A 23,012-nucleotide genomic window follows, 5' to 3' on the forward strand; every position below is an offset into this window, starting at 1 on the left:
TCTATATTTGTACATGCCGGCCCCCTTTTGGTAAAGATGGTCCGCTCTCTGGGAAGAACGGTGCGGACAAACAGTGAAATGCCACAATCCCATGCAGGGGCGAGCCAACAATGTGCTGCTCAGTCAAAGGTGAAGGCCTCAGAAAACGAAGGCATCTCCATTAGGCAAGCTTTCCGGGCAGGTCGTGTATCTTTTAATCACGTTGGCCCATTACCTCCGCGACCGCGGCCGTGCCGTTTGGAAATTGCGTCCGCCTGCTCGCCGGCACGTGCTTTGTATTAAACGCACGTCCTCCGGCCGACTCTCACTTCTCTCTAAATAGAATAAATGGATTCCATAATAGTCGCCATCGATCAAGCGCTTCCAGGAGACGTCACCTATTAATGTGATACAGTGTGTCTGTGTCCAAAGTGTCATGTCAGTGCTTTTAGTGCAAAGAACACATTGCACGCCCTGGAGTCTGACTTATTTCACCGTGCTCGCATTGCCATCGTTACTTGGATCCAATCACAGTGTATTGACTGGCTGATGAATGCCTCATTAGACTCATCATTGGAAAACATGCACGCGCTGACAAATAGACATGTATACCTTGAAACGCACACACGCACACACGCAACGGTAAGTGTATGGACATGCCTGAGTTGACAAATAGGCCTCTTGTGCAATGTACAGCAATTCTTTCCAAGCTAATTGCGCGGCACATTCAACAAGAGTTCAACAACATGCTTAAGCATACAGGTCACTTTTTTTTTGACCCTACATGTGCATCTATAGGCTCGAGTACGTTAAAAAAAAAAAGGGCCTGAAGCACATAACGCATGTAAAATATATAAATAACTCTTTGAATAGTATAATACCCACGAGGACATCAGTCAGCTTCAAGTCAAACAAAATCAGCCAGACAGCTGCACCCATGCTGGACTAATTCCTTCACACGCACGACACAGCAGGAAAGCTGGGCGACATGCGTCCCATATTGCCCCCTAGTGCATTTCGTGGGAAATGCAAGCACGTATCCCATTCACTATAATCAATCTTATACAGGTACATATACATATATCAGTAAAAATAAAAGAACACATTTTATAATCAATATTATACATCACCATATGTATTATACACTACCAGTATTTCACTGTCCATGTGAGTTATCCCTCTGAATTTGTACACAATATCTAAATACCACTTTCAACGTGTAATATGTACATATTGAGTGTATTATATGTATCATTATATCAGCGGCCATAATTATATACAAAATATTTATAGGCTACTTCCCACTTTGCACAAATATTCATGTTCCATAAATAGACTATATTACCACTAGGGATGTAACAATAATTGCGATATTAAAATTGCCACGGTATAGTCGTGGTCATGTTAGGATATAAAAATCAGCATATCATCAAAAACATTACTTTGTGCCCACTTCAGCATGGTGAACTACATAGACAATGATACTTTGCATCGTAATCTCTTTGCCACTGCTGTTATGTAAAACACAATATTGTGCTTTTTTTTTTTCAATATCTAGAGCTTCTTTTTTTTAACAATATCATAATACAGTATAGTGACCTTTTTTTTTTTTTTACATCGCCTCCACACAATATGACCTTACTGCACATTAATGTAGTCATAAATACTATATTTGTTTGTTGTATTTTCCTGCCACAATTCCGAGCAATTTATGGGCAATTCTGAGCATTAAAAAAACATTTCATCCGATTTTTAAAAAGAGCTTTTCGATCGATTTTTCGGGCTTGATTGCTCAGCCTCTGCACTCGTGAGTGCTGCGACTCGATTACTCACTCCTTCTTGTTTACAATTTCGTTGTTGACATGAAAGCGGCTCGTGGTAGTCGCAGCTGCAAAACACTCCGATTATTATTATTTTTTATTCATTTAGTCTTTAGTCACCCGGCTAAATAACTCCTCGCATTGCGTCGGTTTTCAATCCATCTTTTGCTTCTGCTTCGATTTCCCCCTTTTTTCCTTTGCACTCTTTTAGCCGCCGATGCTAACTAGCGAGCTAAAGTCTCCGTAGGGAACAATGACAGCGACTTGCGCCGACAGCGGCGGGGGTCTGAGCTCCAAAGGACTAGACATCAGCCTGGCCGCTTTGCAGAGGCACGACCCTTACATTAGGAACATCGTGGACGTGGCCAGCCAGGTGGCTCTGTACACGTACAACAACAGAGCCAATGAGTGGGTAAGCTGCAAGCTGCAACGGACGATGCTAACGGATGCTTAGCATGCTGGCGTGAGCAAACGCACTTTGGAACTTGCACGCAAATTCTCCGTATGTCATATTCGAACGTAGCCACTTATGCATGTCTAATGCTTGGATCAGGTCTCACCAAGGACTGCATGAGTAGCCCACACTTTCTCTTCACTTCTCACAAGTGATGAGACATTATACTTTAATTTTCAAACTAGTAGCCATTGGTTCCCCTTCACTAGAGCACTTAATATAAGATTTTTTTTTTTATTCCCAGCATGCCCACTAGTCGTAACACAGCATTCTGATTAATATTTCGTTAACAAACCATAATACACAATCAATGTAAGTTTGTGTTTTTGTTTTTGTTTTTCAGGAAAAGACTGAAGTGGAAGGCACTCTGTTCATCTACACAAGGTAAGCTGCACCTACAAACACAAATCCATTTCTTCATTTGTCCTTGTAAGGCAATCGACACCCTTTTTGCGCAACATCTCTGTATTTAAATGTTTATACATTGTCTATTGCCATTCTGACTACTAAATTGTGTTTGTGGAAAACTGAAAAATGTTCGAACTGATTTCTTTTTTTAGGCTGGCCTCGCCCACACACGGCTTCACCATCATGAACAGACTCAGCATGGAGAACCTGACCGAGCCCATCACCAAAGATCTGGACTTCCAACTCCAGGACCCCTTCCTGCTTTACCGCAACGCACGGCGTAAGAGTGACACAAAACGCACAACAAACAGCGACGGCGTGTTCTCCTCGAAGGGAGGCGAAGTAAACATGACCGACATTCTGACGTTGCGTCAAGATGGATGCCGCTCAAATAGTTCGAAACAGACAGCTACGGCTGAACTCCGCCTCCATTTAAGGAGTCGGCCTTTATCAGCGAGAGCAGCGTCACGGAGTTCGGCGGCGAGACGAGAGCCTGTCAGCACTCGCGTGGCGGTCGGCGGAGATTAGATGCATCGCAGCAGGAGCTGATAACGCAAACACGTGCGCACCCTTCCTTCCTGTCCCACTCATTCACTGAGAGGAAAATATTCCCTCATGGCCACACTTTAAACTAGGGATGAACAATAAATCCAAATCAAATCGCGGCGTAATAGAGTGCAAAAGACCAAAACATTTACCGTAATTTTCTTGTGATACGGTAAACATTTAGGACCGTAAGAAAAGTGACGTTATGAGAAGCCCACGTAAATATTTTCACATAAATTCAATTGCAATGTTGAAGGGTTAAAAAATTGCAATTGGATTACTTTTCAAAATTGTTCAGCCTTTCTTGAAACGCCTCGCGTCACTGAAAGCTGATAAAAAAAAAAAATATGTGAGTCACAAATTTAATCTGTACTAGTGCGAAATGGTTTGCAGGTGCAGAACGTCAGGAGGAAACGTGCTGAAAACGAGCATTTGTCGCAACGCGACATTTGTCAGCGTGATGGAGAGCCCCCCCCCCACCCCGCCGTAAAACGCATTACAGGAGCGCATTACTTATCACGTCCGTGTTTATTTTTGCGCCGGCAAACTGCGCGCCGACCAGGCCGCGGAATCTTATCATTAAGCAAACACGTCGCGCTCGGCAATGCCGTAACGTCCGGGAATGGCGGTTGGCGCTAAGTGGCAGCCCGGGCTAAAAATAGACAGCAGAGATACAGACTCTGAGATGGGAAGTGTACATCCAGCTAGTCATTATCCCGCCTGACAACCGGCCATTTGACAGGAAGCTTGTTAATTACTGACTTGTGTGCACCATTGGTCACGTGTGGGCTTTGAGTTTTGATTCCAATTGGGATGCGCAGATTCCACTTGTTCAGACGGTACTGAAAGTAGATTTGATTGACTGGACGATCTGGCTTCACGTCACTTTATAGTAACAACCTGTCATTTTTTTTTTTTCACACGTTAACATTTTCCTACCTAGGGTCCGACATCAACTGGGCCTCCATGTACCGTACGGATGCAGTACAAGTTTCTTAATTGGGATTTAATAACTTGAGTGCTTGAGTAAATGATTTTTTTATTTATTTTTTTTTTAAATCAATTGGATAATACAGTATAAAAGATCCTAATTATGAAATAACAATTGAAACCTGTGAATATAGCAAGGCCCGTATGGCTTTTTTTCATACGATTCTGATATTTGGCAAAATTCAGAGAACCGATTAACTGGCCGATTAAAATTAGTGCTGTCAAGCGATTACATTTTAACTAATTAATCGCACGTTTTTCCATAATTGATCGCGATTAATCACATTTTTCAACTGCCATTTTTCACGAAGCTTGGAACCGATGTCTTGGAATTAACGTGGGGGGAAAAAAATTAAAGTATATTTCCATTCCAAGACTATTGTAATAGCTTTCTTTGATCCTTGAATACGATTCTTTCCCTGTAAAATACAACAGTTGAACGCTACACCAAAGACGTCCAACTAATATGGTATTTGAATTTGGCTGTGCAAAGTGTGCAAATTATTTTGGATTTCTCCAATGAGCTGCCAAGCAACTTTTTCAAGTAAAACTACGTAAAAGTCCGTCTTTGCGACAGTGACTCTCTAAGTTTGGCTGCAGTGAGCAGAGGTCAGCTGCTACAGGAAGTAAATAAAACTGAGTTAACTGAGTTAATTTTTTTTTTTTTTTTTTTTGCTGCGTGATCAAATTTAAATGAATCTCCATAGTTAATGCTTTAATTTTGGCATCCCTAATTAAAATATATATAATGTATAAAATACAAAAAAACCCCAAATATGAGTACAAGTTCAGACTAGAGTATCGGCACGAAAGATTTCATTGAGAAATTCTCACCTCCGGGTCGCACGTACGTATACCCCAGGTTCGTCTCCGACACCAGCTGGCCTTTAAATCGCACCTCGGGCTCCTCCTGCAGTCTTTCATGTTTGGGTTTCCTTGTGAAAAATCCTCTCAGCATGGCTACAAGCGCCTCTCAGCAGGTCCTAGTAGCAATCAACCTGGACTCTTGCAAGTCGAAATGCGGAGGGGGCGCGGCGGGGGGCGGTGGGGGGGTGCTCTTCCATTCCTTCCCGGGATAGTCGCGTGGATGTGTCCGACCGACTACGACGCCGGCTCCTCGAAACTGCTCGTAAAATTCGAAATCGATCGGAGTCATGCGGTCGCTTCCATCCGGGCGGCTTCGCTCGGAGAACACCCTCACTCGTTCACACGCTCCCTCTCTACCATCGTTCTCCTCTGATCAACGGACATCTTTTCACTCGTTTCCAGCTCGTCGCTGTTCATCCCCAAGCGAGACCGTGAAGTGCTTGCTTGTGACTCGGCCAGGCAGTCTCCCACCGCAGTGACTTATTTGGTGCTGGGCTGACTCTTTCCCAGGCTCAACGGGGGCGACCTCTGTGGCCAACTTTGTCTCCTGTGTAAACACGAGCGTTGCGTGGAGGGGCTGCGGCGTTGTGGCAAAAGTTTACAAATGTAAAAATCAGCAGCGGTTTTATGATTATTGCGTCGACTGAGGGGTTGAACTGATGAATTGACTAGTGGCAGAGTTGACTTGACGACGCCACATTGATCTTTCAAGCTGAAGTTGACAAATCACTCATCAAGTTTCTGGATTCCAGTTGTCCAATTCACGGGGGGGGGGTTGGCCGAAAAATATCAACGACGTCATCACTCAGTCGTCGTTACTACTCCACATCGACGTTTAAAGCTGATGTTGAGTCATCGCTGATCGCGTGTTTTTGTCAATGCGTCTTCAACGGGTTAGTTTACAGAGAACTGGATGAAAAATAACCATTCGTCAATTCATCGACTTTACAACTCTGCAGTGACAAGCCGACGCGTCAATTAATCAACGAGTCGACTTTTACATCTCTGCAGTGACAAGTCGAATAATCACCCACTTTTTGCTATCATCTTTTAAATCGGCCGAGTTACAAAGGGCTGGCTGAAATAATGTTAATGACATCATTGATGAATCAACTAGTCGACTCATCACGTTATAGTCAAATATAAACAATGTTTATTTGTTCAACCCCAACTGTGCACCGTTTTTTTTTTTTTTTTTGTTGCTCGGCATGATCCGCTCATTTAATGGCCCGCCTGGGAAATGAGCCATCGGCGGGATCGCGCGTTCATTGGATTGCGAGGCCGCGCGGCACGCCGGCAATCTCATTCCGCCGTCTGCTGACCTTCGGCTCGCCATCAAACGGCCACTTTCCGATATTACGCGGCCTAACTTGATTTTGGTGGACCTTTTGGTGCTATTTATGGCGCTGATTGAAAAGCGGGCCTCTCCCTCTCCCCAGTGGTCATCCATGGCATTTGGTTCTACGACAAGGCCGACTGCCGGCGCATCGCCCAGAGGATGAAAACGTAAGAGCTCGCGTCATTCTTGGCACCGACACAAACTCTCGGCTAGTCTCTCGAGCGTAACCCAATTACAGAAGACGATTACATTGTCTGTTTACCCTGAAAGAAGTGCACGTGTGTGTAGTCTGACCCAGCAGGAGCAGGCGGTGGTGCAAGGTGGTTGGCTGCCCCCTGGTGGCGATGCAGGCGGCATGCAGGATGACGGCCAGGTGGTGGACATCATCCAGATGCTGACCAAAGCTCACAGCCAGTACGACAAGGTAACACACCTGCAGAAAAAGTGACTCGGCGTCATGGCAATCAGACGCAGAAGCAAATAGGGCCTCCTAGTGGTTGGGAGCAGTATAGGCGTTAGTGTTGTAAAGGAATTTAAAAATACCACTTCCACAACAGTAGGGCTGTCACTGTTGAACATTTTTCGAAACGACTAAGATACAATTATTTATTTACAATTATCCCCCCATTATTGTATTTTCACCAATCGTTAACAGTGCAAAATGGGAGTCAAAATGCCACGCGGATGTAATGGTTTATGTGGCGTGATAGGAGAAGTCGACTTGCGAGCCAAAAGAGATTGGCGGCAGCGGCGTCCTTTTCGGGAAGCCCAACCTCATCAAACCCATCCCCGTCAAGCCCACCACTCCGGTACAGCGCCCGCCCACCGCCGCCGCCGCCGCCACTTTGCCGTCTGCGCCTCCTCCCTGATTCCGCTCGTCTTCTTCCTTTCTCGTCTGCAGGACAACGACGCCAGCGAATCCAAGACGCTCTCTCTGGCTACGTTGTTTGGCTCTCGGCAGATCGCGCCCAAACTTGACTCCGCCTCTCCATCCGCCGCGCCCTTAGCAAGAAAAACCTCTCGCCCTCCCGTCGCCCGCACCCTCACTTACGACACCTCGGCGCCCAAGGCAGTCACCCCGGCGGAAGACGCCGCGAGTCATCATCAGCACTGCCCGGCCATCCTGAAGTTCATGCAGGGGCAGAGGGGGGCACCCGGCGGCGTTCTCCAGACGCTGTCCGAATCCCCGGAGAACCGGCTGTGTGACAACGGCATTCCGCTGGATCAGCACCAGCGCATTTACCATCATCAGATGCAGCATCACCACCAACTCGATCCAATCAAGAGACTCTTCCAAAATGCTGCTGCCCCTTGTTGCGCGGCGCCGTGTTCGCACCAGCAACCCTTTTTCGGACACTCCAAGCAGCCGCATACAGGTGGGGCCAGTCTTGCCTTTCTGTTGTTCTTTTTTTTTTTTTTCATTCTTTCTACCAAACTTTATACATTTTTCTGCCTCTGGGATCTCAACATTTTTTTTTTTTTGTGGGGTGCAGAAAGGTAACCATGGAGAACAGATTTCATTTTAGAAATGAGAGCTCCCCCTGCTGGCTGTTTAAAGACTGCACGATTTGCAGAAAATGTGTTGATGGGTCTATTTAAAAAAAAAAAAAAATGAAAGTTGTTTCCAACCTACACATTTTGTGCAGGCATTTGAGTTTAATCCCCGCAATTGTTGTGACCTCCTCAGGTTTACCGCCGCACATCCCGGGCGCGCTTTCCCCTCACGAGCTGGTCCACAAGCTGCGACTGGTCCAGCAGGAGCAGAGCCAGGCCCCGCCAGAAGCGCCGCGCCTCGGCCCCGCGCTGGCCCCCCGCTTCCAGGGGGCCTCCAGCGTGGCCGCGCCGGCCCCCAAGGCGGCGCCGCAGTTTCAGGTTGGCGGTGGATACATTTAGCGAGATTCAAATTGCGTACGTAGCTTTAAACTGATACCTGCGTGTTGTGTTCAGGCGCCTTCCCCGCAGAGGATCCCTGCCACCGTGGCGCCGACGTTGCTCCTCTCCCCCAGCGTCTTCTCTCAGGTGAAATCGGACGTGTCGTCGTCGTCGCCGGCCGCCGCCATGCAAGACCCTTACTCCTCCGATTACACGCCTCAGAAAGAAAGCAGAGTTCTGTCCAGAAGCCAGCTCCAGGCAGCGTTACTGCACCTGATCCAGGTATGACAAAAAAATATATAAATATATCACGCACTTGTTAAAATGTGTGACAGCGTTTGATGTTTTTACAGACGGACAGCTCCTTCCTGGATACCATCTACGAGGCTTACGTCAGGCATTTTTGCTAACCAGCGCAGGGGCAAGGACACATTTTGGAAGTTTATCCGGAGGCTGCGCAAAAACCTGAACCGGCATCACAAACGCAGTCATGATCAATTCGAACAACAATGGCTCTTTTTTGGAATAAAGCACACGTATAGGACGGGGGTGAAATATGAAGTTAAAAGTTGACCCTCTATGAAGAAGGAATGATGCTTAAAGTTGATTTGATGTAGCATTTTACTGTTTTGAATATTACACTGAAATTGTACAGTTGGCACATAGAAAAAAAACCTGAAACTTCAATAGGAATATTTTACTATTCAACCTACGTGCGCTTAGTGGTGATATGCCAATCCAACGGTTTATTTTTTTATATTTGAATTTTTTTTTGTTTTTTCCTGATTGTTTCCTTTCTAAAGTACATGTCAACAAAGCTACAATACGTCGCAGAGAGCAAAGTTTCCTATGAACTGCATTTGAATAGAATGTCACGCTATATTAAATTCAAATTTCGACAAATGGCACGGAAATGAGCAATAACATGACAGCAATGCAAGATGCACACATTTACATTGTTAACAATGAATAAAGATTTAAAAGACAAAAAAAAAACATTTTTACACTTGTAGTTAACCAGCATGCAACATTAACCCTTTTATGCACAACATGGGTCAAAAATGACCCGCTTTTGTTTCCAATGTTATTTCATGCTGGCTGGGTTTTTCTTTAGTCTATCGTTTGAAATCAAATGTTTTTATGATTGATCATTCCAAATATTTAATTACCTTATTTTTAATTACAACAGATTATTATTAATACCTTTCTTTCCATACTTTACGAACAGTAACTCTTTTTATATAACTAAATGAAGTTTACACACACATGAGCCAAACATGACCCATTCTTCCAAGTGTGATTTAAAATTAAATGACTTAATACTAAAACAATAATTTGTTTCAAATAATTACTTTAGCAATGAGTGGGGCCGGCCACTTATTTAATATTTGCAACATGTTTGTCATTTTGTCACACATACTTATGTACCTGTAACAGATAACACGGCCACTGAATAGAACTGACGTCAGCGATGACGCGCCGTGCACGGCCTAATTAAGATCTGGTGTGTAGACCACAAAGAAATGTGTGGATTTTTTTTATTTTGGCTACGAGATCATTTCAAATTTACGCTCGCTCGATACTGATGAAGCTAATTCGTAAAATTAATACACATTTAAATAACCATTTTAACTAATGAACAAACGTTTAAATAACCATTTTAAATAATGAACAAACACTGTGAAGGCGAGAAAAAATGAGAAAACTCACCTTCATTGAGTCATTCTTGGCAAAGGCGTGACCAGTTGGCATGATTTGGGACACACAAAGCTGAACTTTGCTTTACAACAACGATGTTTTACAAATTATTTGGACATACGACTTTTTGAAGTTGGCAGTTTCCCAGGTATGCTCACCGGAAGTATGAACGTAAGAGAACTTCCGTTTGCCATGCTACGTTCAAGGACTGCAGGAACTTTGTTACTTTTCTTAATACAGTACTATCCACAATATTGATATGATTTTAGCGTCAAATGTTAGCAAAAAGTTGCGATGCATTATTTTACTATCTTTATATACCTCATTAGTATTTAAGATATATATATATATATATATATATATATTTCTTTTTCTGTATATTTCTATTAACTTCCCATGAGAAAGGAAAAAAAAGTGAGACAAGGCTCAAACACATTTATGAAAAATTTAATAATGAAAACGGGCGGGGGGGAACACTACAAAAAATATGCTTGGATAAAAATAAGCAGTGGGGGGCACGTCAGTCATCACTCCGTCATTATTGCAGGGCAGCTCAAATTGTCTGAGTCATTGGTAACAGCCAATCAGCGGAGAGAACGTACTTAACAGTACTATGTCATACAACAGACACAGCACAAGCTATGAAGTAAAAAAAAAAAAAAAACCTACAAAAAATCATATGCAAGCATGGCAATCAAAAGCTCTCCTTCATTTCCAATTTAACTCAGAACAAAAGGGATTTGAAAAGTACAAACATTTCTAAAACTGTTATCTATTTATAAATATATGTCATGTTTTCAGTATGTTAATTTCATGTATATGATACACTCAAATTCTCTTTTTTTTCCCCATTTAACTCATTCACTGACAGACATTTTCAGACCTTGAAAAAAATATAAATAAATTCCTGGGATTGAATGTCTGGACTGTAAAAAGACAACTTTCGGTCCCACAGACCTTACTGACATTGTCCCATAGTTTTCATTTCATCAATCACCATGCTGCGTGTTTGTGTGTGTGCATGTTTTATTTTCTTTTTAACTTTATTTGGCTGCACCTGCGTGTGACGTAGTAAGTACTTTCTTGATGCCGAATGGCTGTCACCAACAGACAGACTGGTCCCATGTGGGCCCGCCTGAAATAATGACGGCATGATGACCCATCACTAAAATTCAGTTTTTGTCAGGTGTGACGATCAGTCAGTGCTCCTTGTGGTCTCCGTCTTCTTCCAGTTTCCTTATCTCCATCTTGAGGTGGTTGATGTTCTCCCTGCTGGCCTTCAACTTGTCTTTCAGCTCTGTGATCTCCTGACTGGTTCTCTTCTTGGCCGCCTCCATTTTTTCCTTGGTCCTCTGCTCGAGCTCGCCGACTGAGCGGGCCCAGGACACACACACATAATTCTTATTAATATCAATAATTAACAAAATATTATACAATACAACTTTGTTTATATAGCACATTTCACGCAAAAACAAAAAAAAAATGTATTGGCATACATACACTCTGTCTCGTGCTTGTAAGCGCCCAGTGTGAGTTGCCTCGATGTGGTCAGGAGCTGCTGCATCATGGCCGTCGGATCCTGGAAGATCTGGCAAATAAAGTGCTTTGGCATTCACTTTTTTTTTTCCCATGAGCCATTATTTACTGAATTTTTTAAAAATTTAAAAAGTCAGTATGGTTTCATTTAGTTAGGCTATAGCCTTCTCTAATAGAAGGGTAATACTAAAAGCACTTTTCTGCTCTCTTGTGGCATCTGAAGGCAATCACAAACCTTTTAGGGTGGGCGTCAAATTACTTTGTTTTTTCTCTAAGACTCACCATTTCATCGTAGAATTCCGACACTACCGTTTTCTTCGGCATGGCGCTGGAGTCAGACTGGAATAGCTTCAACAGATGGTAAAGAGTCACCTAGAGAAGAAAATATTTGAAGATTCTCGCAGTGCACATCTGTAATATTTCTGCGCATGTTTGAGTTGGCTCTCACAGATCTCTCATTGGGGTCGATGAAGACGATCTTGATGGTAATCTCAAACTCACCCCAACCCGTCTCCGTGATCTCGTAGGGAGGCTTGGTCACCACTGATGGGAAGACAAAAAAAATGTCATTTGTCTCAAATTAAGTCAAACTTACATGACCCAAATGACCATTTTAAACACGTCAACGAACCTCGTAGTGGGTTACCATAGCTCTCATGCAGCTTGAATTGGATCTTCTTCACATAGGCTGACATATCCTATTGAAACCGTCATAAAATGCTTCTCTTAACATAAAATGAAAAATATCCGTGCAGTGAGTACTGGAATGTTAACTTGCCTCATTTCTGTATGGTTTGACATAGACTGACCACTGATGAGTATGCCCATCTTCCTCTCGCTTCTTCCCAAAGTAGCGGGCGACGTTCCCGAACACGATAGGCTTCACAATAGTCACTCCCTGCACACAAGCAACACACACAATACACAAACAGAAGTCCGCTCGGAATGAATGAAAAAGGACGAGATGCTTCTTTGTTTACCTTAACCCGCCCACCGGAATCTGGACCGAATTCTGTCATCTTTTTAAACATATTACAGAGGGAGTGACGTGAAGTTGACACCCTGAAAGGAATTTAAAATGTTGCTTTTGTTCGACGAAAGAGGTGGGGATTGATTACGCTAGCCATTTTTTCAGTTATTGTCCAACTTGCAAGTTGCTACCGGAAGTGCAAGCTGATGATATGCCCGGCGTCCGCTAGGAGGCACGGACAAAAGTTCCGCCTTTGAAAGTCACCAGTATCGCCTTATTTTTATATAATTTTGTTAGAAAAAGAGCCCATAAATAACCTTATATGTTCATTTGAAATAACAATACACGCGACCCAGCAGTATAATCATTACATTAGGAATATATCCGACTTCACGAATAGAAGTGCAACCTGTTTAGATGTCCGTGATCAACAAGAAGCCTAAGTACCGAATGTTCCGTACTCATATGTAACCCCGCCCCCCACAAAAAAAATACTTACAAATGCGTAACATGCCAAATTAAAAACAAATTAATAAATGTTAATATTTAAGTCTACTCGTAGTAGTTTTTAAGACCTCTACTTACGGACGAAACAAAAATGCAACCCGTTTTCATGGCTGCCCGTGAGGAAACAATGTAAACAACTGCAGAAGTATTGCACTCATAAAAAAAAAAATATATATATACATATATATATATCACTATACTTACTGTACGTTTTGAAATTTCAATTTACACACGATCATTGTTCAACTTATTAAAATGAGTGCTTAACGACTGACAAAAATGTAAGTAAATCCTTTTGAAAAGCAGTTAAACATTTCAGAACTTTACAAAAGCAGTAATGTTTTACAAAAACAAAACACAATCCAAATTAATTTATAAGGTTTATTGCTTATTAGGCTGGATCTTACCACAAAAGCAGCGTCACACGTCAATCATTGGAATAAAGCTTAAAAATGTCTCCCGCCTAAATACAGGAGCTGTGTCGTTGAATTTGATTTGATCAAATATTGCCTTACAGTTCTACCTTCCCATGATTAAATAAAAATACATTTGATATTATTGCTTTGCAAATGTTACATTCAACTGTCCACTTTCCAATTCAAGCATGATCATTAACAACAAAAAAATGACATTAGCACCTGTCTCCTTCTCTTCGCAATCTTCTTGTGTAAACCTGCAAAACACTTACCTTGTGCACTGTGTGGGAGGGGGAGGGGGGGGTGAGTCACACCAAGCTATCAGACCATGTATACACACACCTCTATACAATTATCAACATACACTGCAGAACTTTGGAACACAAATGAGGATGTGCATAGGTGGAACAGGACCCGACTGTAAGCAAAAGTAATCAATTTTTGCGCTCGTCTTTACAGTTACTACACATGATCAGCATGTGAACATGAAACACTGCCAAGACAATACAGTACAGACGAAGAGTATCCAAGTACTTGAAATGTTTGGTTACAATTAAAAGAAGCTACAGTAGCGGTCCCCTGAATACAACGTCTTGGGATGACATTCTGTGCAGAATTGGGAAATATTTGAGGATGACGTTAGGGGGGGGCGGGGGTATTTGTGCTAATAAAAAAACCATGCATGTTGGAATCAAAACAACAAAAATGAATTGGACAAACCCAACAAAAAGGCACATGGAAAAATGACAACAAAAGGAGTCACACTTTTAACAATACAGGGAGATCAAGTGGACAAACAGAAGGGGGAAGGGTTAACTGGCAGTCTTGAACACTGCTTAGTTACATTTAGAAAAAGTCCTGACATTTGTTGCTTATTTTACAGCCAACATTTGGATTTCAAGCCTAAAAGCCGCAGTCTATGGCATAATATGTACAATACATAGAACTGGAGTGGACTCAATAGCAGCTGGAGGCAATGTGCATTATTTTATGAAAAGCTATGAAAAAGAAATAAAAACAGGATTTGCAATGGACCTGGTGGTGCCCGTTCCGGGTAAGTACACACCAAACACCAAAAAACAACAAAACGATGCATTATTTGGATTCTGCTTGAAATGACCATGTCGATGCAACTTTACATATTTGCCATTACAAAAAAAAAAAAAAAAAAAATTGGTACATTCAATCTTACCTTGTAAATAAAGGCATCCATTATTAACTACTTTCTACAACATCGTTTATATGATAAACACTACAGTACATTTAATATAAATGAGCCACTTCCAACAGTGTGTACCTCAGTAAACATGTTTTATTACAACACCATCTAGTTTTAATCAAAAGCAGACATGTACAAACATTCTAAGCATGAGAAGAAATGAGAATGAACGAGGGGCGAGGGCGAGGAGGGAGAAGGGGAGTGGGGTCAAAAATGTATCCTATATAAAAAAACGCCTCTCTAAACTGAGTGTACACAGTACAGCGCGCGGGGAAACAAACCAAAAGGCGTGACGCTCGACTCTTCAATTAAAAAGGAAAAAGGTGGGCCATCTCATTGTCGGGCGAGAGAGGGAGAGAGACGAGAGAGAGAGAGAGATAGAGATAGAGAGAGAGAGAGAGAGAGAGAGAAACAATTGCATCAAATAAAACGCCATAAAAATAAAAGAGGTGAGTGGAATTTTTTTCCAATTACCATGAGTAGATGTTTGAATAGCCTTACACACGAGATGGGGAGGGGAGTGGGGCTCCTCCATCCACTCTGCACACTAGATGAACAGACAGTAGGAAGGATGGGCAGAGGAGATGGAAGGATGGTGGGGGGGCGACGAGGAGGCGCTGTGTGTCCACTCATGCAGGAGGTGGTGGTGGTGGTGGTGGGGGGCTGAAGTCCGTCCTCCTTTTGTCCATCCATCCATTGGTGTTAGTGAGCTGAAAGGTGTCAAAATGGAGGGTGGAGTTTGGTCTCGAGGTAGCGCAACAGTCAACATTCTCTCCCTTCACCATACAGCTTCAATGCCACAAACATTTGTAATAAACTTTTTTTTTCTTACATAGACACCCCCCCCCACACACACACACACACACACACACACACACACACACACACGAGGCCAACACCGGAGCTGGGCACAAAATCCGACGGATGGGCAATAAGTGGAGAGGAAGATTGTGTGTGTGTGCATACACACACACATACATATACATATTCTAGTGCTGTCAAGCGATTACATTTTTTTTTTTTTTTTTAATTAATCGCAGAATGTTCCATAATTGATCGCGATTAATCGCATTTTTCAAGCTAATATATATGTATGTATTATAATATAATATATATACACACAAAAAAATGTACGCCCAGTGGATTGTGTTGTGCGCAGCCCTCGACATGGACATGAGGTGGCTTGCAAAGAATTCGGCTCTCTTGAACTTTTTGAGCGTCTGCCAACATTTCTGCCTTCAAACAATGTTTAAAAAAAAAAAAAAAAAGGATTTTTCTTTGTGAAGAATCAATACCAAGTTGAACAAAATCGCAAAGTGGAGCGAAATTCCTATGATTTAAAAAAATACACATTTTTAACTATCACCCCCCACCCCAAAAAAATACATAAATCCAAATTTTATTTGTTTCAAGCCCAAAATTTGGCACAGGGTCAAAAAGTTCAAGTAGGCCGAATACTTTCACCAGCCACTGTAAATCAATCACGCAAACATGACTCAAGCCTGTTTCAAGTCAGGAACTCATGGTTGTCATAGGAAATACGTACTGTACATTCTTCTGCCGAGGTTTATAGAGAACCACTTGCACAATTGAGTACACCAAAATTGCCCATTGACAAAGATGATAAGCTCCATTTTCAGAGATTTTAACTCTCTGTTTATTATTGCTATTGTAGATTGACATGATTAGCCGACTGCATCGACGCTAATTACAATCACATTTATGCATCTGGTCTTCCAATTGGCCAGTTTTTGGATCAGTATCATCCTTGTGAAGGGAGACCTTTGGACCAAGTGGACCGCCATTTTAAAACATGTCACTCACACACACGCACGCTGCAACAATTACCGTTGCGCATTTCCAACAACCAGCACGGAGAGTAGCATGGCTGCAACTGAAAGCAACAAGCGTTGCCTCCATTTTAAAGTAATAACTTAAAAAAAAAAAAAAAAAAAAAAAAAAGGTCACTTCTTGCCCTCTCCCCCCCCAAAAAAATGATTGCACCACAAATATTTTAGTTAACCAAAGCAATTTTTGACTAATAAAATTTGTCAATTTACCGTCTTATCTGAATGAACACAGTGGAAAATTTGGGAAATAAAGACCCATGCTTGGCCGCTGCCTCCCGAGAGTTGACACTAAATGTCCGAAATATAAATCCAAACTATTGTGCGGAACCCTTTTCTACTTTCGCAGGTTGAAGTGGACAAGAGTAGGAATGTGCATTTATTTGCATTTCGGTGGCCACCGGTCGCCGATTTAGACGACAGAACTGACAAAGCGAGCAATATTACCACGCTTGCTCGCCTCCCTCCCGAGACCGAAAAAATAACAAGCCCGGCTCCAAAAAGGGGCGGGGGTAAATCTAATCACAAAAAAAGCCCTTAAATCACTTCAGAGTCTTTTGGGGGGGAGCATTTTGGTACTGATGTCATTTTTACATGAAAAACCTTTTATGTAAGTGCCAATGTTAAGCTCATCCTTTAAATGATTTTTTTGTTTGTTTGTTTTCAGCAGAAACGACAAAAACACACACACGGTCCCCACTTTGTTTGACATGGCTCAAAACTCGACAATGACACACATTTACACGGGCGCCACTGAATTGGTTGCACACAAGGCTGGACCGAATCGGCATCGGATCGACCTGACCTGTGACGCGGCGCCATCAAACGTCAACTTTGTGCGCTTCTCACATCACGTAGCCCCTGTGACGCAACTGGCTCAGAAATGTCAATTGTGTTCTATCACAAAGCACCCAGACCTTGCTTAGCTGATTAAAAAACAAAAAAATAAAAAAATAAAAATACAATTGCAAGCGTCAATGTCAAAGGGTACACTATCGGCGATTGCGTCACAGGCGCTACATTGCAGAACAGCATAAAAAGTGGACATGAGCAAATATGGCAACCCTATGAACAAAGATTTGGGCATCAACAAACAATTACCATTTTCGGACCGTTTTCTCTGTAGATGTACGGAAAGAACGTCGATATAAATGCACTATTTACCCAACATACATCATCAAAACTATGTGCAGGACCTTGTGTCCACTGAAGATCTCTCATTTCACAGACGGCGCTGGATCAATGAGCGCGACTTCTGATTCCCGGACTCAATGCAAAGATCCCAAAGTTTGCAGACTTCCTTTCTGAATTGAAAATGTCTGAGAGTGAGTTATTACGCAAGAGGTTCTCAGTGGACACAAAGTCATACTTTCCAGGAAAAAAATCGGGCAGAATTGAGATGACGCTGACGTCACACCGAGCGCTGTTGTTCATAGCACATGAAAGCGGAGAGATGTCGTAACTGCATTAATTTTTGACATTGAACCGGTTCCGGTTAGGCACCTCCATTGACAAAAAAAATTCCATGAATACACATACGTTATTACAAATATTATTGGGCAAATATTTACACAAAAAAAAAAAATAGATATGTATATTTCAAAAATTACAGAACAAGACAGTACTTAATAGGAGGACAGAAATTGGACAGTGTGAGCCAATCATGGGCTTAATGACAAAAACCAGTACGATCAATAATGTACCGGCAGGTGGATTTTTTTTCTTATGGCTCACCGCTTTGGATTACATTAGCAGAGTGATTCAAACAATACCAACACAGAAAACCACCTCAGAGCATTCCCTTAACTCGACTCCCATTTGACAGATTCGCAACCTTGTCGATTTAATAGAAGGGCCTCTCGCTACAGGGAATTAAAAAAAAATAAATAAAAATTTAAAAAAATAAAGAAATGCTGTCATATATGCCCAGTGACTTAATACAGCTGGGATGCAATGAATGTATACAAATACATCAAAGCACATATGCAAATGAGGACAAATCAAGAGAACAAACATATATCGTCAAGAAAAATGAAGCAGGTCGCTTCTTTCCACAATACAACCACATTTGTAGCTCATAACTGTGGGACTCAATCGAGCATTACCGTACACAGCTGTCATATGCTTCCAACTTCACAACTTTGGATATGACTCTTGGAGAAACTTATTTGGTCTACCGGTATGATCTGCTGCTCTAAAAATCGATACTGTTAGCTTTGACACTCCTCAAAAGAATCGAAATGGATCTGGTGATAAAGCAGCCTGAAATGCCCGTTGACCAAAAAATAAATAAATAAAACAAATAAAAAATTTTTTAAAAATGCATAGATATAAGATACTTTCATTTTTATTATTATTATTTGTTAACGCAAAAGCACAGTTAAAAATCGGACAATAATATTTGTGCTTAATTACATCATGGCACCTAGGTGACAATTCCCGAGCAAAAAAATGGAAAAGGACACTTATCTTGCACTTACCTATTGAAGTCAACGCTTCCTTTCTTGTCCCGGTTATCGAGTTTAAAATGCATTTAATGAAGTAATTAAATGTGACTTTTTTTTTTTTTTTTTGGATACAATTGCGGTTGCACCCACCTCACTTGTCCATTAGCGATGTCGATACTCCCTCTCCCTCTCCCTCTCGCGGTCTCGGTCGCGGTCCCGCTCGCGGTGGCGGTCCCGCTCGCGGCTGCGCTCGCGGTAGTAGTCCTCGTGGCGCTCGCGGCTGCGAGACTTGTGGCGCCTGCTTTTTTCCCTCGAGCGGCTGTGGTCGCGCTCTCTGGAACGCTCGCGCCTGCATGGGGCAAATCGCCAGGCGCAAAAAATGAGATTCGGAAGAAAGTCGCGCTCAGGTTGCAGCGCTTAAATCGCACAGAAGCGCCATCTGGACCTGGTGGAGCCGTAACTTTTGGACTCGATTCCGTGGAGGCAGTCCTGAAGCGAGCTTATGAGGACCTTGCAGCGGTCATCCGCCGATACTTTGGACTGCTTGATCAGACTGATGGCGGTGACCAACGTCTCGATGGCGCTGCCGTAGTCCGCTGAAGGCGAGAGGAGGAGGAGGAGGAGGAGGAGGAGGAGGAGGAGGAGGCGTCAGGCTCGCGGTCAAAAGCCACGCCCGCTCCCTGCGCGGGAATCGTGCTCGCTACCTGCGCTGGCATCGGACACCGCTCTGGAAATGGCGCTGGAGGAGATGGCGCGGTTTCTGTTCATGATCTCCTCGAACTCGGCCTCGCTCAGGGGGGCCCGGGATGACTCCATGTCGCTTTGGAGTTCACACACATTAAAAAAAAAAAAGTTGAATCACAATACAAGGGGCGAAGATATTTCTTTACTCACCGGCCTCCAGGACCGTAGTCTCCTCTCTCATAGGGAGGTGGGCGTCCATATGGATCATTTGGTCCAGGGGGCCCCCTGCTGTCATTGGGGGGCATGTTGTTGCTGCCAGGCGGGGGGAAGAAGGCGGGATTGACATGGGGAGCAGGCGGCGGCCCGCCGGGCGGAGGACCTCCCAAGTGAGGAGGCGGAGCCAGAGCCAAGGGGGGCCCGATCGGGCCGGGCGGACGCGGCGGGAACGGTCCTGGCGGCGGGGGGCCTTGCTGCGGCGGCGGCGGTCCCGGAGGTGGACCGTAGCCAGGGGGCGGCGGGCCAGGGGGGAGGGGTCCTAAAGGTGGCTGACCAAACTGACCTGGGAAGAGAACTGGGGGAGGTGGTCTGTCCCCACGATTGGGAGGACCGAGGGGAGGGGGGAGGCCCTGGCCAGGGGGTGGTCCTGGCGGGCCGGGGGGGCCCGGAGGGGGACGCGGGGGGCCCTGTATCCCACCTAAATACGGGCACAAAGCAGAACAAAAAAAAAAAGACGCTTGCTTATGGAGGATGTAAAGCTACTAGCTAAAAAGATTTTTTTTTTTTTTTTTTTAGTCAAATAATTTGTCATGATGGCAGTTGCCCGGCCCACAGTCAGTACTTGTAAATAGAAATACAGGCTTTGACGCATGGCTTGACTTTGAGGTCAGGTTACATGGTGAAATCAGTCAAATCAAAGCGAGGCGCGTCACCTCTGTCACGCCAGCTCCCGGGATTGAAATTCATATCCAGGTGGCCATCTTGGTGCCTAATCAGGTCGGGTCTCATCCCTGAGCCTAACGGGGAGGAGAAAGCAGACCAATTACTCAACTTCCCCCCCACACACACACACTTCGTTCGTCGCTTTTTGCAGCCGGGCATCGTGAGGCGCCAAGTCTATGTATAACCAACTAACCCGGGAAGTGCGGTGGCGGCCCGCCGGGCCCGACGCCACCCGGGAAGCGATCTCCTCCAGGGCCGCCGGGCGGTCCAGGAAACCTGCCTCGACTCCCTCGACTGCCCATCGGAAACCCGGCGCGGCCTCCGCCCGGAGGGCCGGCTTTGCCTTCGCCCGACATCTGGCCCGACTGCGTACCTGTGCCAGGCAAAATTCAGTTGTTGTTTTTTTAAAGTTACATTCATGTTCGGTGTATGATGGCTGATGAATTGGACTTACTGTGCTTACTTTTACGGGACTGCATCTCGAATTGGCTGAGAGACTGCTTGTTGCACGGTGCCACAATGGGATTCTGACCGTGCAACTCTCTCTTGGACAAAAGCTCCATTAGCTTCCGAGATGAGCCCTCTGAGCCCACGCATACGAGGGCAAACCTGGCAGGACCAACAAAAAGTATACACCATCACTGTGGGCGCAGAGTCAGATCACCGGAGCGTAACGATTGATAATATTAACACCAAAAGATATACCCTTTGGATTGCCCATTGGCTCTGTTTTCAAAGAACTTAATTTCCAACACATCTGTGATGCCTATTGAGCGAATTGCTTCTGTAAGGTCCTCATCTGTTGTCCACTGTAGAAAACCACACACAGTCGTGATTTCAACTTGGGCTGAAATGATTCACCCAAAAACAAAAAATGGAAGCAAAATCTCTGCTTCAATGGGTTAAATTTTTTCACTCACCCATGTGAGGTTCCCGATGTACAGGGCGATCCTCTTCCCCGAGTAGGTGTACACCACATTGGGCGGGGCGGCCTTGCCTCCATCGGAGCCCCCCTGCGCGGGCAGCGCGTCCAAGTAGTCGCGGTCCTCTGGCGCGTCGCCATTATTGGCTGACGGGGAGATCACGTCGTCGTACAGGTCGATCTGCTCGTGAACGGGGTAGTCTGCTTCCTGAAAGGCAAGGACGGTTTGGTAAAACTTGCTGGCAGTCGGTTCCCCGTGTGGAATTTGCACGTTCTCTGAGCGCTTGTGTGAGTTTGAACAAAATTGTTCATGAGTGTGTATCTTCGTTTATGAGTTGATGATCGGTCGAGGGTGCGCTCCGCCTTTCACCATAGGCGCTAATGAAGATAAATAGCATCGAAAATGGATGGATGGCCATTTTGCATAGCAACAGCCCATACAGTGTTTCAGTCTTCATGACTTTATTTTTTGGGGGTCACTTGTATTCACATTTTATGCATATATAAATAATTACTACGACACAGAAAACAGTAACACTAACAACACATTAGCGAGCTTTGCATGTTCACAAAAAAGTATTTTTAGCCGTGTTTGAATTATATTAATGCATCATTTCCGCATTAACTCAGTCGAGATCTTAGCACTTTGCGATTCAAAACCAACATGGCTTTTAGAAATAAAACCCATTTTCCATATGTAAAATACATAGATTCCTGTGTATTATTCAACACATAACGTGTGGAAAAACGAATTTTGGCTGCATTTGGTTACTGTTTTAGTGAAACAACATCAAGCTAAGCGGCTAATAAATGCGATTTTGTTTGGCTTTGTTAGCCCACCATTGGCGGCCATGCTGAGGCCGCAACTACAACATCAATGAAACAACTTAGATGGCTTTATTGAAAAAGTATCCAGGATGAAAAAAAAACGGAAATGCACATTAAACGTGAAGTCGCACACGAAGCAGAATTCCATAAATGTAAATTAACGCAAGGCGAAACCGCGGACTTGTAGTTAAGAGCACTGCGAATGACGGCCTGCGCGTGAGGGCAACATGGCTGAGCAATAAAGCGAGACACTTCTCGGTCACAAACGGCAAGGTGGACGGGAAATAAATGCTCATGAACACGTTTTGATGAGGCAAAGGATGTAAATTGCGATTAAATACCTGGCTGAATTCTTCCTCTACGTCGGCGTAAATATCGATGTGATCCACACCGTCCGCCATTTTCCTCTGGCGCCTTGCTTGCTTCGCTCAACAGAACAAGAAGGATGGGAAAACAGCGCCCTCTTTGGCCATTATAGGAATTGCAACGCACAATCGCTAACTTGTCTGCACAATAGCTAAAGTGGGCAACAACATTTTCTAGGGCATTTTGGGATGTAGAATCCACATATCTCATTAGGTTTTCTCTACAAAACATTTTTTGTTTTTTTGTACAAAAAAATCAGATTTTTGTACAGCAGTGTAGGCCGTAGCGTAGATGAGTTTACAAACCCGTGCGCTCTCTTGTGGTCAAACATTTTTTTAATGAATTGTTGCAGCGGTTG

The 23,012-nt window shown here is 43.8% G+C and overlaps 3 protein-coding genes and 1 long non-coding RNA gene across 6 annotated transcripts; 1 reads left to right on the forward strand and 3 right to left on the reverse strand.

Moving 5' to 3' along the window:
• Nucleotides 1-1,831: 1,831 nt before the first annotated feature.
• dcp1b (decapping mRNA 1B) lies at nucleotides 1,832-9,178 on the forward strand. 2 transcript variants are annotated; one of them, XM_086022623.1, is made up of 11 exons: nucleotides 1,832-2,211; nucleotides 2,597-2,637; nucleotides 2,814-2,941; nucleotides 6,504-6,570; nucleotides 6,692-6,827; nucleotides 7,114-7,212; nucleotides 7,305-7,779; nucleotides 8,091-8,275; nucleotides 8,351-8,422; nucleotides 8,498-8,557; nucleotides 8,629-9,178. In XM_086022623.1, exons 1-11 carry the CDS (start codon nucleotides 2,053-2,055, stop codon nucleotides 8,683-8,685), a joined length of 1,479 nt encoding a protein of 492 aa, XP_085878749.1. In that variant the 5' UTR covers nucleotides 1,832-2,052; the 3' UTR covers nucleotides 8,686-9,178. The 2 variants fall into 2 exon arrangements, with proteins under 2 accessions (XP_085878749.1, XP_085878748.1); XM_086022622.1 differs by having other exon boundaries at nucleotides 8,351-8,557.
• LOC147126593 (uncharacterized) lies at nucleotides 5,037-8,352 on the reverse strand. The gene is made up of 3 exons (XR_015084784.1): nucleotides 8,334-8,352; nucleotides 6,666-6,836; nucleotides 5,037-5,611 (listed from the first exon to the last, which is right to left on the reverse strand). It is a non-coding gene; the product is annotated as an uncharacterized LOC147126593 (long non-coding RNA).
• A 1,226-nt stretch (nucleotides 9,179-10,404) lies between the features above and the next one.
• On the reverse strand, nucleotides 10,405-13,061 carry yeats4 (YEATS domain containing 4). Its single transcript, XM_086022388.1, has 7 exons — nucleotides 12,490-13,061; nucleotides 12,288-12,407; nucleotides 12,141-12,207; nucleotides 11,958-12,052; nucleotides 11,792-11,881; nucleotides 11,474-11,561; nucleotides 10,405-11,342 (listed from the first exon to the last, which is right to left on the reverse strand). The coding sequence occupies exons 1-7, from the start codon at nucleotides 12,538-12,540 to the stop codon at nucleotides 11,173-11,175; spliced, it is 681 nt and encodes a 226-aa protein (XP_085878514.1). The 5' UTR covers nucleotides 12,541-13,061; the 3' UTR covers nucleotides 10,405-11,172.
• A 1,635-nt stretch (nucleotides 13,062-14,696) lies between these two features.
• On the reverse strand, nucleotides 14,697-22,774 carry cpsf6 (cleavage and polyadenylation specific factor 6). 2 transcript variants are annotated; one of them, XM_086022387.1, is made up of 11 exons: nucleotides 22,630-22,774; nucleotides 21,459-21,668; nucleotides 21,244-21,347; nucleotides 21,002-21,147; nucleotides 20,732-20,911; nucleotides 20,529-20,612; nucleotides 19,810-20,293; nucleotides 19,620-19,735; nucleotides 19,361-19,511; nucleotides 19,066-19,264; nucleotides 14,697-15,331 (listed from the first exon to the last, which is right to left on the reverse strand). In XM_086022387.1, the coding sequence occupies exons 1-10, from the start codon at nucleotides 22,687-22,689 to the stop codon at nucleotides 19,078-19,080; spliced, it is 1,722 nt and encodes a 573-aa protein (XP_085878513.1). In that variant the 5' UTR covers nucleotides 22,690-22,774; the 3' UTR covers nucleotides 14,697-15,331; nucleotides 19,066-19,077. The 2 variants fall into 2 exon arrangements, with proteins under 2 accessions (XP_085878513.1, XP_085878512.1); XM_086022386.1 differs by having other exon boundaries at nucleotides 20,993-21,147.
• Nucleotides 22,775-23,012: the final 238 nt, after the last annotated feature.

This window comes from Filicampus tigris, chromosome 22, assembly GCF_054856515.1.
Source record: "Filicampus tigris isolate MCC_2025a chromosome 22, RoL_Ftig_1.0, whole genome shotgun sequence".
In the NCBI taxonomy this organism is placed as follows: domain Eukaryota; kingdom Metazoa; phylum Chordata; class Actinopteri; order Syngnathiformes; family Syngnathidae; genus Filicampus; species Filicampus tigris.